This window comes from Dipodomys spectabilis, unplaced genomic scaffold (genome assembly GCF_019054845.1).
Source record: "Dipodomys spectabilis isolate Male_0828 unplaced genomic scaffold, ASM1905484v1 ptg000125l, whole genome shotgun sequence".
Lineage (NCBI taxonomy): Eukaryota > Metazoa > Chordata > Mammalia > Rodentia > Heteromyidae > Dipodomys > Dipodomys spectabilis.
The window spans coordinates 13,658,928-13,673,074 of NW_024870802.1; the positions used below are offsets into that span (position 1 = coordinate 13,658,928).

General features: G+C 43.3%; 1 protein-coding gene across 2 annotated transcripts in view; it reads left to right on the forward strand.

Annotated features, from left to right (window-relative positions):
* Positions 1-14,147, forward strand: part of LOC122115936 (dynamin binding protein) — an 81,301-nt gene that overhangs the window by 30,444 nt on the left and 36,710 nt on the right. For both annotated transcript variants that reach the window (XM_042689541.1, XM_042689543.1), the window contains one exon: positions 5,207-7,213. In XM_042689541.1, the coding sequence (XP_042545475.1) occupies positions 5,207-7,213 (2,007 nt within the window). The remainder of the gene's footprint in view (positions 1-5,206; positions 7,214-14,147) is intronic.

Below are 14,147 nucleotides of genomic sequence, written 5' to 3' on the forward strand. Positions count from 1 at the left end.
GTTTATATACTTATTTATGTTTATAATCAAATATGTGAGTATGTTATATATGTATATGTGTTAATAATAAGTGATATAGCATAGGAGACAAGATTTCTTTGTGTGTGTGTGTGTGTGTGTGTGTGTGTGTGTGTGTGTGTGTGTGTATTGGTACTTGTACTAGGCATTGAACTTGTTTAGGCTTTTCACCCAAGTCTAACTCTCTACCACTTGAGCCATGCCTCAAGTTCTAGTTTTTTATTGGTTATTTGGAATAAGAGTCCCAGATTTGTCTGCTCCAGCTAACTTGGGACTGTGATCCTCAGATCTCAGCCTCCTGAGTAGCCAAGGATTAAGAGCATGTGTCATCAGCATCTGGTGAGGACAAGAATTCTGACAGTCGGCCGGGCCTGTAATCCTAGCTACTCAGGAGGCTGAGATCTGAGGATCATGGTTCAAAGCCAGCCCGGGCAGGAGAGACCGTGAGACTCCTATCTCCAATAAACCACCAGAAAACCGGAAGTGGCACTGTAGCTCAAGTGGTAGAGCGCTTGCCTTGAGCTGAAGAGCTGAGGGACAGTGCCCAGGCCCAGAGTTCAAGCCCCACGGCCGACCAAAAAAAAAAAAAAAAAAGAATTTTGACAGTCCTAGATTTAGGTCCAACTCCCTCACTTAATAGTTGTAAACTTGGGCTAGTTATTAAATCTCTCATCCTCAGTTTCCTTTTCTAAAATATAAGGAGTTAGTTATGAGGATTAAATAAATTTAGGCATGTAATGCCTCTGTCTGGCAAGAGAGAAACACTCAATAAATGTTAGTTATTGCTAGTCTATCTTGGGTCCTGAGTCTTCATGATATGCTTTGGGGCCAGTTTTCCCATAATTCTGTGCGTTTTCCCAGAGAAAGTTGAGTCATCAGGTGCTCTTCCAGCAGGTGTCACCCTTCTACCTTTTCCTGAAGCCCACAATTATTTTAGACTGCTCTTGAATCTGGCCACACGTTTCTAAGAGGCCCCTAGATTGGTGTTCTAGAAGTCTGGAAAGCCTACCTTCCTAAGGGATCACCCAGGATTCCAGGGGAATACTTTACACAGCTGATGAAAATGAGAGATTTCAGGGCTGGGAAGGTGGCTCAGTGGTAGAGTGCCTGCCTTGCATGCATGAAGCCCTGGGTTCGATTCCTCAGCACCACATAAACAGAAAAAGCCAGAAGTGGGTGCTGTGGCTCAAATGGTAGAGTGCTAGCCTTGAGCTGAAGAGCTGAGGGTTCAGCACCCAAGCCCACAATTCAAGCCCCACGACGGACAAAAAAAAAAAAGAGAGAGAGATTTGTGCAAACAAACAACCACACACCCACACAAACAACTTAGGAATGATCAGTATTATAAAGTAAAGCTAGTACAATAAATTAACATGCCTTCTAGGATCAAAGTTGTGGGGTTTTTATTATTGTTAGGTTGTTTTGATATTCATCTTTATAATATAGAAATAGCCAACAGAATAAGTTTGCCAGGTAGTAAAGCTTATCAAAACAGCCCTTCTGCAGAAAGTAGACAGGCAAACAAGCTCTATTATGTGAGTTCATGGGGATCTCACCAAACAAAGAAAACACTGTCATTGCACAGCTCGAAGAGAGCCAGTCATTTCAAAGCCAGTGGAGTGGGAGTTAAGGCATGCTTTGATTTTCCTATTCATCCAGAGACCCATTGTCTCTGAAGAGTCATGTCACCAGTGAGTTCCCTCTGAGGCCTTGGTAGCAGGCCTCAGGATCAGTAAAAGAGAAAACACTTGTAATTCTCAGCACCTCTGAGCAATGGATATAGGGTCACGGATTAAAGGAAACACAGGACTAAGCCAAGCATAGTGGTACATGCCTGTAATTTCAGATACTTAGTAAGAATAGAACATAAATATGGCTTAAGTGGCAGAGTACTTACCTGCCATGTGTGAAGTCTTCAGTTCAATATCTCTTACTACCAGAAACAAAAAGCCAAGAGTTAGTGGCTCATGCCTATAACCTTAGCTACTCAGGAGGCTGAGATCTGAGGATCAGTTTGAAGCCAGCCCAAGCAGGAAGATCTGTGAGATCTTATCTCCAATTAACCACTAGAAAATCAGAAGTCATGCTATGGTTCAAAATGGTAGAGTGCTAGCCTTGAGCAAAAAAGCTGAGACAGCACCCTGACCCTGAGTTCAAGCCCTAAGATTAAATAACAACAAAAAGGAAACAAACGGAAAAAGGAAAGGGATACAAGACTAAGGACACTACTTTTCAAGAACATCCATGAAGTTTGTGAAAATATATTGAGTACTTCCACTAAGTCTAATGCCTTATGTTAGTTGTTGTATAGTATGTTAATATGCAGGTAGAGAATTAGTGATAAAAACAATTATTTCTTTTATAGGCCACAGATGACCAAGATGAATGTGAGTTTCTAAAGTTTTATAAAGTTTCCAGCTAAGATATCAGAGAGATAATAATGCATGAGTAAATGCTTAGAGTTCATGACATCGTTTTTATGAGAAAAAAAAAAGTCCCCTTGTGGGCTAGACATGGAAGTACATGTCTTATAATCCAGATATTTAGGAGGCTGAAGCAGAAGAATCCCAAGGAATCTAGACTCAGCCTCACAATGAGACCTTGTCTTAAAAGCAAAGAAAACAAAAGTCCTCTTGTGTAGAATAGGGTCTCAGATCCTAGGTGCCTCATATCGGGTATGTGGTGGAGAGGAGATTTATAACTGAATAGCCATAAACATGAATAGTCTTTTGGTATCATCCCAAGTGAATCTCTTTAGAGTGTGTTGAGAGCAAGCTTCTATTTTGCTCTTTCAGATAATAAGAATAAGATTGCTAGAGAAGAAGCTGTTGGTAATAGACTCTCCCTGCCTCATAATGAAAGCTTGATAAAGTTGGTGGTACATTTGTAAGTTGTAATTGGCATGAATCATTTGGTAGGCTGGAAGAAATCATGTTTTGGGACAGCATTTATTGTATTAACGATTAAAATTGGGGATTTAAACTAGGCACCAATAGCTTACACCTATAATCCTAACTAATCAAGAGGCTGAGATCTGAGGATCACAGTTCCAAACCAGCCTGGGTAAACAAATCCAAGAGACTTTTATTTCCAAATAACCAGCAAAAAACCAGAATTGGAGGCCTGGATCAAATAGTAGAGCACCAGTTGTGAGCAAAGAAGCTAAGTGAGAGTGCAGTTCAAGTCCCAGTATCAGCTCAAAAAAGGACAAAACACAGGGAATTAAAAAAATATTTGTCCGTTCACTAAAAATCCTTATGAAAAATTACTGAAACTTTCCAAATAAAAAAAATTAGTGAGGAATAACAATGGTTTACATTTTCATAAATCTGTTTAATGTTTGATTTAACAGAAGAAAGCTGGATTTCCATATTTGCATCTGTATTTAATCTATTACCGTATGTTGTTTTGATTTGAAGTATACTGGAAAAATGCACCCTTGCAGAAATATGTAATGAGAGACAGTAGGGGTATCTAACTAGTCTTTTCAAGAAATTATGAATTATTCTCTGCTATCACATCACAATCAATGTGTGGTAGTTTCTTTAGAGTTAACCACAGTGCTGGACCCAGCAGAGTATCAATGAGCTTTTCCGTAATACTGTGCTAACATCCATTCACTCACCTTGCTTTTGGAATGAACCTTTTGGTCATAAATGATTTTATAACAGCATGCATTGGTCATTTGGAAAAATATTGATTCAGTGAGTTATTCAGTTTTTCCAAATGTTGACTTCTTATTATATAACATAAAATTGTATTGTCAATATTATTTTTAAAAAGTCTTCAAGTATGAGAACACTGTCAGTCTCATGGTATTATTTTCCAAAATAATAATGTTTAATATGGAACTTGGAATTTTAACATTGGCACAAAATCCTGTGGTGTTTGTTTTCCTTTTTTTTTTTAATGGTCCTGGGCTTTAAACTCTGAGTACTAACCCTGAGCTTCTTTTGCTCAAGGCTAGTGCTCAACCACTTGAGGCACAGAGCCACTTCCAGCTTTTTCTGAGTGGTTTATTGCAGCTAGGAGTCTCCTGAATTTTCCTGCCTGGGCTGTCTTTGAAGCCCAGTTCTCAGATCTCAGCCTCCTAAGTAGCTAGGATTGCAGGCATGAGCAGCCAGTGCCTGGCCCTGTTTGTTTTCCTTGCAGTTACAGACTCATTTGTTTTGTTTCAGAGAAAATGTCTGCCAGTATCCAAGCCCAAATAACCATAGCTGTCTGTCAGTCATTCTTACATGTAAACAGTGTTCAGTGGAAAAAGCTTCTGAATCAAGTGTACAACCCAGCTAGTGCAGTGCTTTGCTTCAAGATCGCCAGAAAAGAGTCTTATACTCACTTCCCATTTTATCACGTAGAATATTACAAAAGACATATCCTTGAGGACATTCTTAACAGAAACTAGTAATTTTTGCATATGAGTTTTGGTGGTGAGGATGCAGTGACTCTATAGTGACTATAGTGTGTGTGTGTGTGTGTGTGTGTGTGTGTGTGTGTGTGTGTGTCTGTGTCTGTGTCTGTGTCTGTGTCTGTGTCTGTGTCTGTGTCTGTGAGAGAGCACTAGAGCTTTAACTCCAGGTCTGAACATGCTCCCTTAGCTTGTTTGCTTAATGCTGAGCCTGTACCACTTGAGCCACAGTTCCACTTCTGGCACTTTTTACTAGTTGATTGAGTCTCAGGGATTTTCTTACCTAGGCTGGCTTTGAACCTCTATCCTCAAATATTAGCCTCCTAAGTAGCTAGGTTTATAGGCATGACCACCCCCCAACACCCAGTACCTGACTTGCAGTGACCATTTATATAATTTGTTGCCATCACTCTGTTTTATACATTGCCAGCAATTTTACTTCCACCCTCCCCAACCCTTACCCCTAGTGTTTTTGCACAATTGTCACAAATGTCAACATAGTGAAAAATGTACATCAAGTATGAAAATACTGGCTACCTCCCATAGCCTCTGAAAGGATCTCAAGGGTCCACTTCTAGGGTTCCATGACTTACACTTTGACAAAACTAGGTCTATAGGAATATTCCAATTCACCAACTTGTTTTGGGTGTTTGTGCTCTTAAAACCAGGTGTATATATCCTGGAGTTGACAGATGTTGAAAAATGCTGAATTGCATTCTTGGTCATAGTAATATCATGCTGTGTGACAGCGGAAGTCATTTTCTGCTTATTTTCCCTCAGGTGACCTGGTGATTCTCGATGGCACTCCCACGGCAGGCTGGCTGCAGGGCCGAAGCTGCTGGGGTGCTCGGGGCTTCTTCCCATCTTCCTGTGTTCGGGAGCTCTGCCTTTCTTCTCAAAGCAGGAAGTGGCATTCCCAGAGTACCCAGCTTCAAATTCCAGAATATTCCATGGGACAAGCTTGGGCCCTGATGGGTCTCTCTGCCCAGCTGGATGAGGAGCTGGACTTCAGGGAAGGGGATGTGATTACCATTATTGGAGTTCCTGAGCCGGGCTGGTTTGAAGGGGAGTTAGAGGGTCGAAGAGGCATTTTCCCAGAAGGTTTTGTTGAGCTTTTGGGTCCCCTGAGGACTGTAGATGAATCTGTAAGTTCTGGAAAGGGAGATGACCACGTTGCTAATGGTAACATAGAAATCCCTGGAGGAGAAGAAGGGAGAGGGCTTGCTGAGGATGATGAAGGCGAACAAGGAGGCTCATATGGAATTGCCCTCTACAGATTCCAAGCCCTAGAGCCAAATGAGTTGGATTTTGAAGTTGGAGATAAAATTCAAATTCTGGCAACCTTGGAAGATGGCTGGCTAGAAGGAAGGCTAAAGGGCAGGACAGGCATTTTTCCTTACCGGTTTGTAAAGTTATGTCCAAGCACCAGGACTGAGGAAGCCCCGACCCCCCTACAAGAAGATGGCCTCACCAAGACCCAGGAGAGCTGTTTGGATGGATTTGAGAACTCAGTAGTAGTGGAGGAACCAAAACAGGAATCTCAAGAGTACCCGGCGGTGAAGCCCAGCCATGTTCCTTCTGACATGTGCATTTCTCCTTCAGAGCCCTGGGCTCCTGAACATGATGGAAATAAGCTCTGTGGTCAAGATGTAGCCACCTTGGGAGCAGGAGGGTACTCCAGAAGTTCAGGTGAAAGGCATGAAAGACCTCTTGCTAAAGATCCTTCCATGCCCAAGCCTTTGGAGGGAGTCAATGGTATTTCCTCCCAACCTCAAGTACCTTTATATTCCAAAGTGCAGAAAAATCAGTATTGTTCTACATTAGGAGCAAAAAGCTCAGAACAGTTCTCTGACCTTCCACTGGAAGGCAGGACTAGAGACTACTCCAGCCTCCCTCACAAAAAAACATGTGCCCAGCAAAGAGCCCTTCAGAGGCCAGGGCCTCCCCTTCACAGGGCCTCTTCCCTCACTGGCTCCAGAACAGCCAAACCCAGCCAGTGGAGTCCCCAGCTCCATGCCATGGCCCGGTATGCTAAGAAGCACTTCACGTCCAGAGAAAGTGCCAACAGCTTCTGTTCTGAATTAGAGAGCTCACAGAGAAGGCCTGGTCCCCAAGGTAAGGAGCTGGCCACAGATGTCACCACACTGTCACTGGGACACAGCACTGACCTAGATTCTAAGTTGACACAACAGTTGATCGAGTTTGAGAAGAGCCTGTCAGGGCCTGGTATTGAGCCAGAGAAAATTTCACGCCACTTTTCAATCATGGACTTTAATTCTGAGAAGGATATTGTTCGTGGTTCCTCCAAGTTCCTCTCCCTGCAAGAGCCACTCGAAAGGAAGAAGGTCCTGAGGCCACCACCACCCAGACCCTCTACTCCAGTGTTCACATCCCCACACTTGCTAGCTGACCAGAGACCCAAGCCTGCACCCCTCTTGGTCATGCGACCCTCTCGCCCAGCTCCCCTGCCTCCTTCTTCACAGCCCAGGGTGAATGCAGCATCCCCCAGACCCCTCTCTGGTCATCATCCTGGCTGGGAGGCCCTAGAAAAGGAGGCCCCTGAGCATGTAGAAAGGAGTCTGGAGCAGACTTTCCCATGCCCCTCAGTACTGGTGAGGATTCAGGAAGTGGAGCAGGACCTGGATATGTACACCAGAGCTCAGGAGGAGCTCAGCTCCATGCTGGAGGAGAAGCAGGATGAATCCTTAGAAGCAGAAGCCCTTGAGAATCTTGAGTCCTATGAGAATAACATTCAAAGTCTGAATCTGGAACTCCAGCAACTCAGAGGTAAGTGACCAGGAAATGATGGAAATTTGTTTTTTGACACCCATGATTACAGAGGATGAATTGCATTTTCATTACCAATTCCTTAGTCTATCATTACAATTAAGATTGCTGTGAAGCCTGGCACCGGTGGCTTATGCTTGTAATCCTTGCTACTCAAAAGGCTGAGATCTGAGGATTGAGGTTCAAAGCCAGCCCGGGAAAGAAAGTCCGTAAGACTCTTATGTCCAGTAAACCACTAGAAAACCGGAAGTGGCGCTGTGGCTCAAGTGGTAGAGCGCTGGCCTTGAACTGAAGAGCGCAGGGACAGCGCCCAAGCCCAGAGTTTAAGCCCCACGACCGACCAAAAGAAAAAACAAGATTGTTGTGAGTCAGGCGCCTCTGACTCATGCCTGTAATAGTAGCTACTCAGGAGGCTGAGATCTGAGGATTGCAGTTCAAAGCCAGCCCAAGCAGGAAAGTGTGTGAGACTCTTATCTCCAGTTAACCACCGAACAACCAGAAATAGAGTTGCAGCTCAAATGGTAGCGTGCTAGCTCCAGGACAGTTCCTAGGCCTTGAGTTCAAGACCTAAGACTGGCACAAAACAAAAACAAAAAAAGGTTGTTCTTTCTTGCCGTATCCAATAATCACGGTGTCCCCTGACTTTATCTGCCATTCAGATACAGAAGCACAGACCTCAGAAACGTGTACTCACTGACATGTGTACCCCTTGACATATATACCTTCTCTACTGCTGTGGTATCTGTAGTATGGTGCATGCAGGAGGTCCCTAAGTGTGTCTTTCTTAACCCACTTTACCAGGACTTCCGGACTAAGCCTCCTGAGAAAACCACAAGTTCTGTCTCTGCAGTCCAGGCATGGTCTAGGTACTCAATCCTAATAACAGCCAGCACTTACTACTCTTAGTAAATATTTGTGGCCATTTGTTTACACAAAGAATGCTCATAATCTCCTTACTAGGATAATTCACATGGCTGCTTTATAGAGGAGGAAATTTAAGAGGTAGAGAGATGAAGTGATTTGCTAAGATTTAAGCATGTATGTTTTACTACTACAGTTTATTGTTCCCACCATGCACATGCAAAAACTTGTATTCTGTGACCAGTCTTTAGAGATTTCACATTCACTGGACTCACAGGAGAAATAATTTATAAACTAGGAAGAGAGATGGGGCCAACAGCAATTGGCCTAGAGCCCTAGGAGGACGTGACTGCACTTCACTTGTGACCTATGTGCCAGAGACCTCTGAAGCTGCATGTCATCATGAGAAAGAACATGGGATAGGGTGTAGTGGCATATGTCTATAATTCTGGGTACTTTGGAAGGTGAAGATAGGAGAATCTCAGTTGCACGCCAGCCTAGATAAAAAGTTCACAAAGCTCTCAAAAACAAGCGGCATGTTGTGATTCACACCTGTAATCCTGGCTATGCAGGAAGCAGAGGTCAGAAATCAAGGTCTATGGCTTCTTAGGCAAAATTATAAGACCCTATCTGAAAACTAAAAGCAAAAAGGTCTATGAGTATGGCTCAAGTGGTAGATCATCTTTCTAGTGAGCACAAATCCTGAGTGAAAGAAAGAAGTAAAGAAGGAAGGAGGGAGAGAGAGGAAAGAAAGAAAAAAGAAAAAGAAGGAAGAAAGGAAGGAAGGAAGGAAGAAAGGAAGGAAGGAAGGAGGTAGATCTGGGAGTCTATGAACTGGAGGACACTAGGAAAAATAAAAACATAAAAATGGTGGTTCAGCAAGCCCAGGTTAAGGTGGTAGACCATCCCATATACACCTACCTTCCCTTCTGCCTCCAATCTCTTTTTTTTTTTTTTTTGGTCCGGTTGTGGGGCCTGAACTCTGGCCTGGGCGCTGTCCCTCAGCTCTTCAACTCAAGGCTAGCGCTCTACCACTTGAGCCAGAGCACACTTCCGGCTTTTTTCTTTTTTCTTATGTAGTGCTGAGGAATTGAACCCAGGGCCTCATGCATGCAAGGCAAGCACTCTACCACTGAGCCACCTTCCCAGCCCCCTTCAATCTCTTTAATAGAATGCAAAAGATAAAATTCCAACAGGAAAGAGTATTATTGGAAGGCCAGCAATTGAGTAGCTTTCTGAAAGATGGAAAGGAAATAATGTTGCAGAAAGGGAGTATGCCACTATCCAAAATATGCTGAGAGCAGATTCAGAGATGTGGCAGTAGGAAGGGACCTGGAACAAGTGTGACTATTTGGGGGCCAATGGGCCGTAGGTCACTGTGCTGAGCAGGGGCAGGACCAGCATTTGTCCCTAAGCACAAGATAGGGAGGGGCTAACATTTCCTCTGCACCACAAGGACCTGAGCTGGGGACAGGGAAGAGGCCGGGAGAGCCAGAGCCTCTGATGACTTCAGAGAAACTGAGGGGGTCCTAAAGAAGCTGGTTGGAGCTTTGTCCCCAAAGTCATAGGCAAGATCTAGGATTTGTTCTTGTTTCCCACACTTATAAGTGTCAAGATACACTTGTAAACCATTCTTGTTTGAATACCTCAAATTACAGGTGTGGAGGCTTCTCGGTTTTAGGATGAACAGTGTGTTAAGGTGGACACAGGGCTTGATGGACTGGCACTAAATGACAGGATGCTTTTCTGATATATTATTACCTGACCTTTTTTTTTTCAGGACTAGTAGTTCAGCCCATGTTCGTGTGTGTGTGTGTGTGTGTGTGTGTGTGTGTGTGTGTGTGTGTAATTGCTTAAAGTTTATTATTAATGTATAGTTTTTCTATATATAAAAGCAATTTGTCATTCTGAAGATTCTTTGGAATGCCTTAGGTATAAGAACTCTTCCCCAAACCAGTAAAGATAGTGGACTTAAAGCCAGGCATGTGTACACACCTGTAATCCCAACACTTGAATGGGTCAAGGAGGTAGAGTGTGTTTCTGAGGTCAGGTAGATCTCCATCAATAGGCTCTATCTCAAAAAAGAGAGTCTAGAGAGGAGAGAGAAGTAAAGAAGAGGAGGGGCTGGGAAGGTGGCTCAGTGGTAGAGCGCTTGCCTTGCAAACATGAGGCCCTGGGTTCGATTCCTCAGCACCACATAAACAGAAAAAGCCGGAAGTGGTGCTGTAGCTCCAGTGGTAGAGCGCTAGCCTTGAGCTGAAGAGCTGAGGGACAGCACCCAGGCCCAGAGTTCAGGCCCCATGACGGGCAAAAAAAAAAAAAAAAAAAGAAGAGGAGAAGAGAAAGCGGGGGAGAGGGAGACATTGAGTTAATAACCATAGCCAAATCATTTGGTGTTTTTTCCTAGTTTGTCTGTACATAAAAAAGAGCAACTATCCTGGGCTTGTGTAACATCTGGTTGAGGGTGTTGGCTTGGTACAAATTAGCTCAGTTTCTTTAACTGGATTTTATACTGGTATAAACAGAAACCATAGTCAAAATCCATTCATGGTCTATTTTAATTCAAGACAATAACTAGTTGTTCCTATGGTTCAATGTATGTCAGGAAATGAGCTACAGTTTGAGCTCCATTTCTAAGCTTAGCATCATTAACTTAGTAATAACTGACCCATGAGTCAGTTTGTAATGTGACATTGCAAATAGTTCCAGACATAGGGTGGAGAATTGGCACACACTGGTATTGATCTCAGAGTTTGCCAAGCCTTTGCAGGACAGAGAGGAACGTTTGCTAGTGTAAGATGCTTAGACTCAAGCATTCACACCATGGCTCCCCTAAATGTGCTTCTCTTTGTACTGCTTGCCTTACCAAATGTAGTAAGCCTTAGAGCAGGACAGTCATTACTGAGGTGGTTATCACTGAATTCCTGCCATATTCCACATGCTGGTCCAGAGTTTCAGTGGTGATCCTCTGCCCTTGTGAGGATAGACAAACAATGCTAAGTAAAACTGCAAGTACATAGCATATGAGAAGATAAAACAATCTGTGGTGCGAAGAAATTTAAAATGACATTTGAGTGAGATGGCTGGAGACAACCAAACCTTTCTTTTTTCCGAGATGGGAGATTTGTTGGCAACAGATAGGAAAGTGCACCTGGTGTCTGGGGAGTAACAAGAAGGCCAGTTCAGCTAGCAGAAGGTTTCAGGTTTTGAACCTGATTTGCTGCAGCACTGGGAGAGAGACAAAAGGCAGAGGCAGAGACCAGTTAGGAGCTAGGGATGCTCTACCTGGACCTGGACAGCAATGGGAATGGGCAGTGCTCAGTTCCAGCTTTATTTTTAGTTAGGCCAATGGAACTCGCAGGTGGATTAGACATGAGGAGTAAGAGAAGCAGAAGAGTCCAGGATGGGGTGTGAATGTTCTAGCAGGGACAGGCTGTCATAAGTGATTAGGATGTTCCAGAGCTTAAAATGAAACACAAGGTTTTAATATGAGTTAAGGGAGAGTTCAGCTAGAGAAGGTGAAACTGAGACCAGCTCATGGAGATAACACAAATGGGTGAGTATTTTGGAAAATGGAGTAACTTCATGATAAGCTGGAGGTAAAACGTCTATATAGAGTGGGCTAGAGCCACACCTGAAGTGACAGAGCATCTGTCAGCAAGTGTAAGGTCTGGGCTTCAATTCTCAGTGCATACCTGTAATCCTAACACTTGTGAAATGATGCAGGAGGATCATAAGTCCAAAGCCAGTCTGGGTTACATAGTGAGTTTAAGGCAACACACACACACTAGGGCAGATGAAAGGAAAGAGGAAAGATGGGCAAATGATTGTATTTATTGATTGTATTTACAATCATTATATTCAATGTACGTATGTGAAAATGGAACCACATAACTTGAGGGTATGGATGGGGTTAGGAAAGATCTTGAAGGAGAAAAATAGAAGGGATGACATTGACCAAGATACATAGTATTTATGAACTGATTTGTTGAATTAAAACCCCTTTGTATAACTACTTAAAGATAATAAAGAACACAAACAAAAAGTATAGGTACCAAGGAAGGATCAAGCATATACATGAGGCATACTCATGCTTATATATATTTGAGTATTAAATTATGTATATACATATGAGTATTAAAATACTGGCATAACTTGTTTAAATAGTTAAGTGGCAAGAGCTTATTAGGATTCCTTCCCTGTAAGCACTTGTAGATCTATCTGATTGTGTGTGTGTGTGTGTGTGTGTGTGTGTGTGTGTGTGTGTGTGTGTGTGTGTGTGTGTGTGTGTGTGTATTAATCCTGGGACTTGATCTCAGGGCCTGGGCACTATCCCTGAGATTTTTTTTTTGCTGAAGACTAGCACTCTACCACTTGAGCCACAGCTCCACTTCTGCTTTGTGTGTGTGGGGGGGGGGCGTTAATTGAGGAGAAGAGTTTGAAGGATTTTCCTACCCATGTTGGTTTTGACTTGGGATCTCAGATCTCAGCCTCCCGAGTAAGTAGGATTACAGGTGAGAAACACCATTGTTCAGCTCTTATCTGATATTTTCAGCTGCTGCATCCTACCACTAAATGTCAGAAATCATGTGGTCCCATCTCATGTCTAAATACAATGATGTTACGGTGTAAGGTTATGCAGACCAGCCCAGACTTGAATCCAGCCCATTATTACCTACTTACTGTGAGACTGGGCAGCCCTCAGTGTTCTCATGGGTTAAATGTGGACAGGCCAGGGATCCAATGAAGTGTATAAAAGCCCTATGTACACTGTTTTATAAAAATAAGGGTTCCATATAATTGCTATTACCACCCAATCCCAGTTCTTTCTACACAGCTTATGATAGGGCATAGGTCCTAGACCTCTTATCCATCTATCCATCTCTCTATCCATCCATCAAGATTTTTTTTTGTAACCTTACTAGTTGGTATGTCCTTAAATAATGTCTCCATGCCTAGCTTTACCCTATCCCCTAAACTCAAGGCCTTCTAACAACTGCCTAATGAGTACCTTGATTTGGATGTCTTCTGAGCAGCTCAACTCAACCAAAATGGAGCTCTTCACCTCTGCTCCAGTCCCCCCTTCCCTACCAATGAGCTCCTCCAGCAGGCAGCCTCATATCACCATGGCAGCTCCAGGCCATGGTGATATATAAACCCTTAGGTTGAGAGGCTGCGCTGAACAAGAGCAAAACTGTATTCCTAGTTACATCCATCTTTCTTGAACTTCTGCTGTGTGCTAGGTAACTGACGGATACAAGAGAATATAATCTAGAATTTAGCCCTGGAGCATCCAATGTTTAGGATTGTGGACCTCCAGGAAGAAGAACCAGCATAGGAGAGGGAATAGCCAGTCATGTAGAAGGAAAGCCAAGTGAAGAGTTTTGTTTGTTTGTTTGTTTGTTTTAAGGAGAAAGAGCAGGCTAGGGCGGTGTGTCACCTGCCTTCAACTATAGCCTTTTACTCAGGAGGCAAAGGTAGGATCATATTCTGAGGGCTAGCACCAGGCAAAATCATGAGACTGTGTCTGAGACAAACTAAAGCAAAAGGGGCTGGGGATGTGGCTCAAGTGGTAGAGCATTTATTTAGCAAGTCAGAATCTCTTAAGTTCAAACACTAGTACCAAAACAAAAAAAGAAGAGGAGGAAAAGGAGAAGAAAAGGGAGGAAGAGGAGGAAGAGGATGGGAAGGAGCAGGAGGAGGAGAAGAGAAGAGAAAGTGACCCCATCAAAGCTGTTGATGGCCAAGTAAGATGACATCTCAGAAATGATCTCTGGATTCTGTGACCTTTTCCAGAGCAGTTCCATTGAAGTGATAATGATGGGTTGAGTCTGGTGGCAGTGCATTAAAGAGAGAATGAGAAGGAAGGATTTGGCTTACTAAAAAGTCTTCCACAGAATTTTACTGTAAAAGAAAGCAAAGAGGTGGGTTGGCCACTGGAAGAACATTAGCTTGAAAGGCCAGTGGAAATTATTTAGAAGATGGAGCCATCACCACCTGTTCCTGAGCTTGGACATTGACCTACTAGAGCACCCAGAGAGTGGGCAGGAGAGGGGGAACTACAGCAAATGTA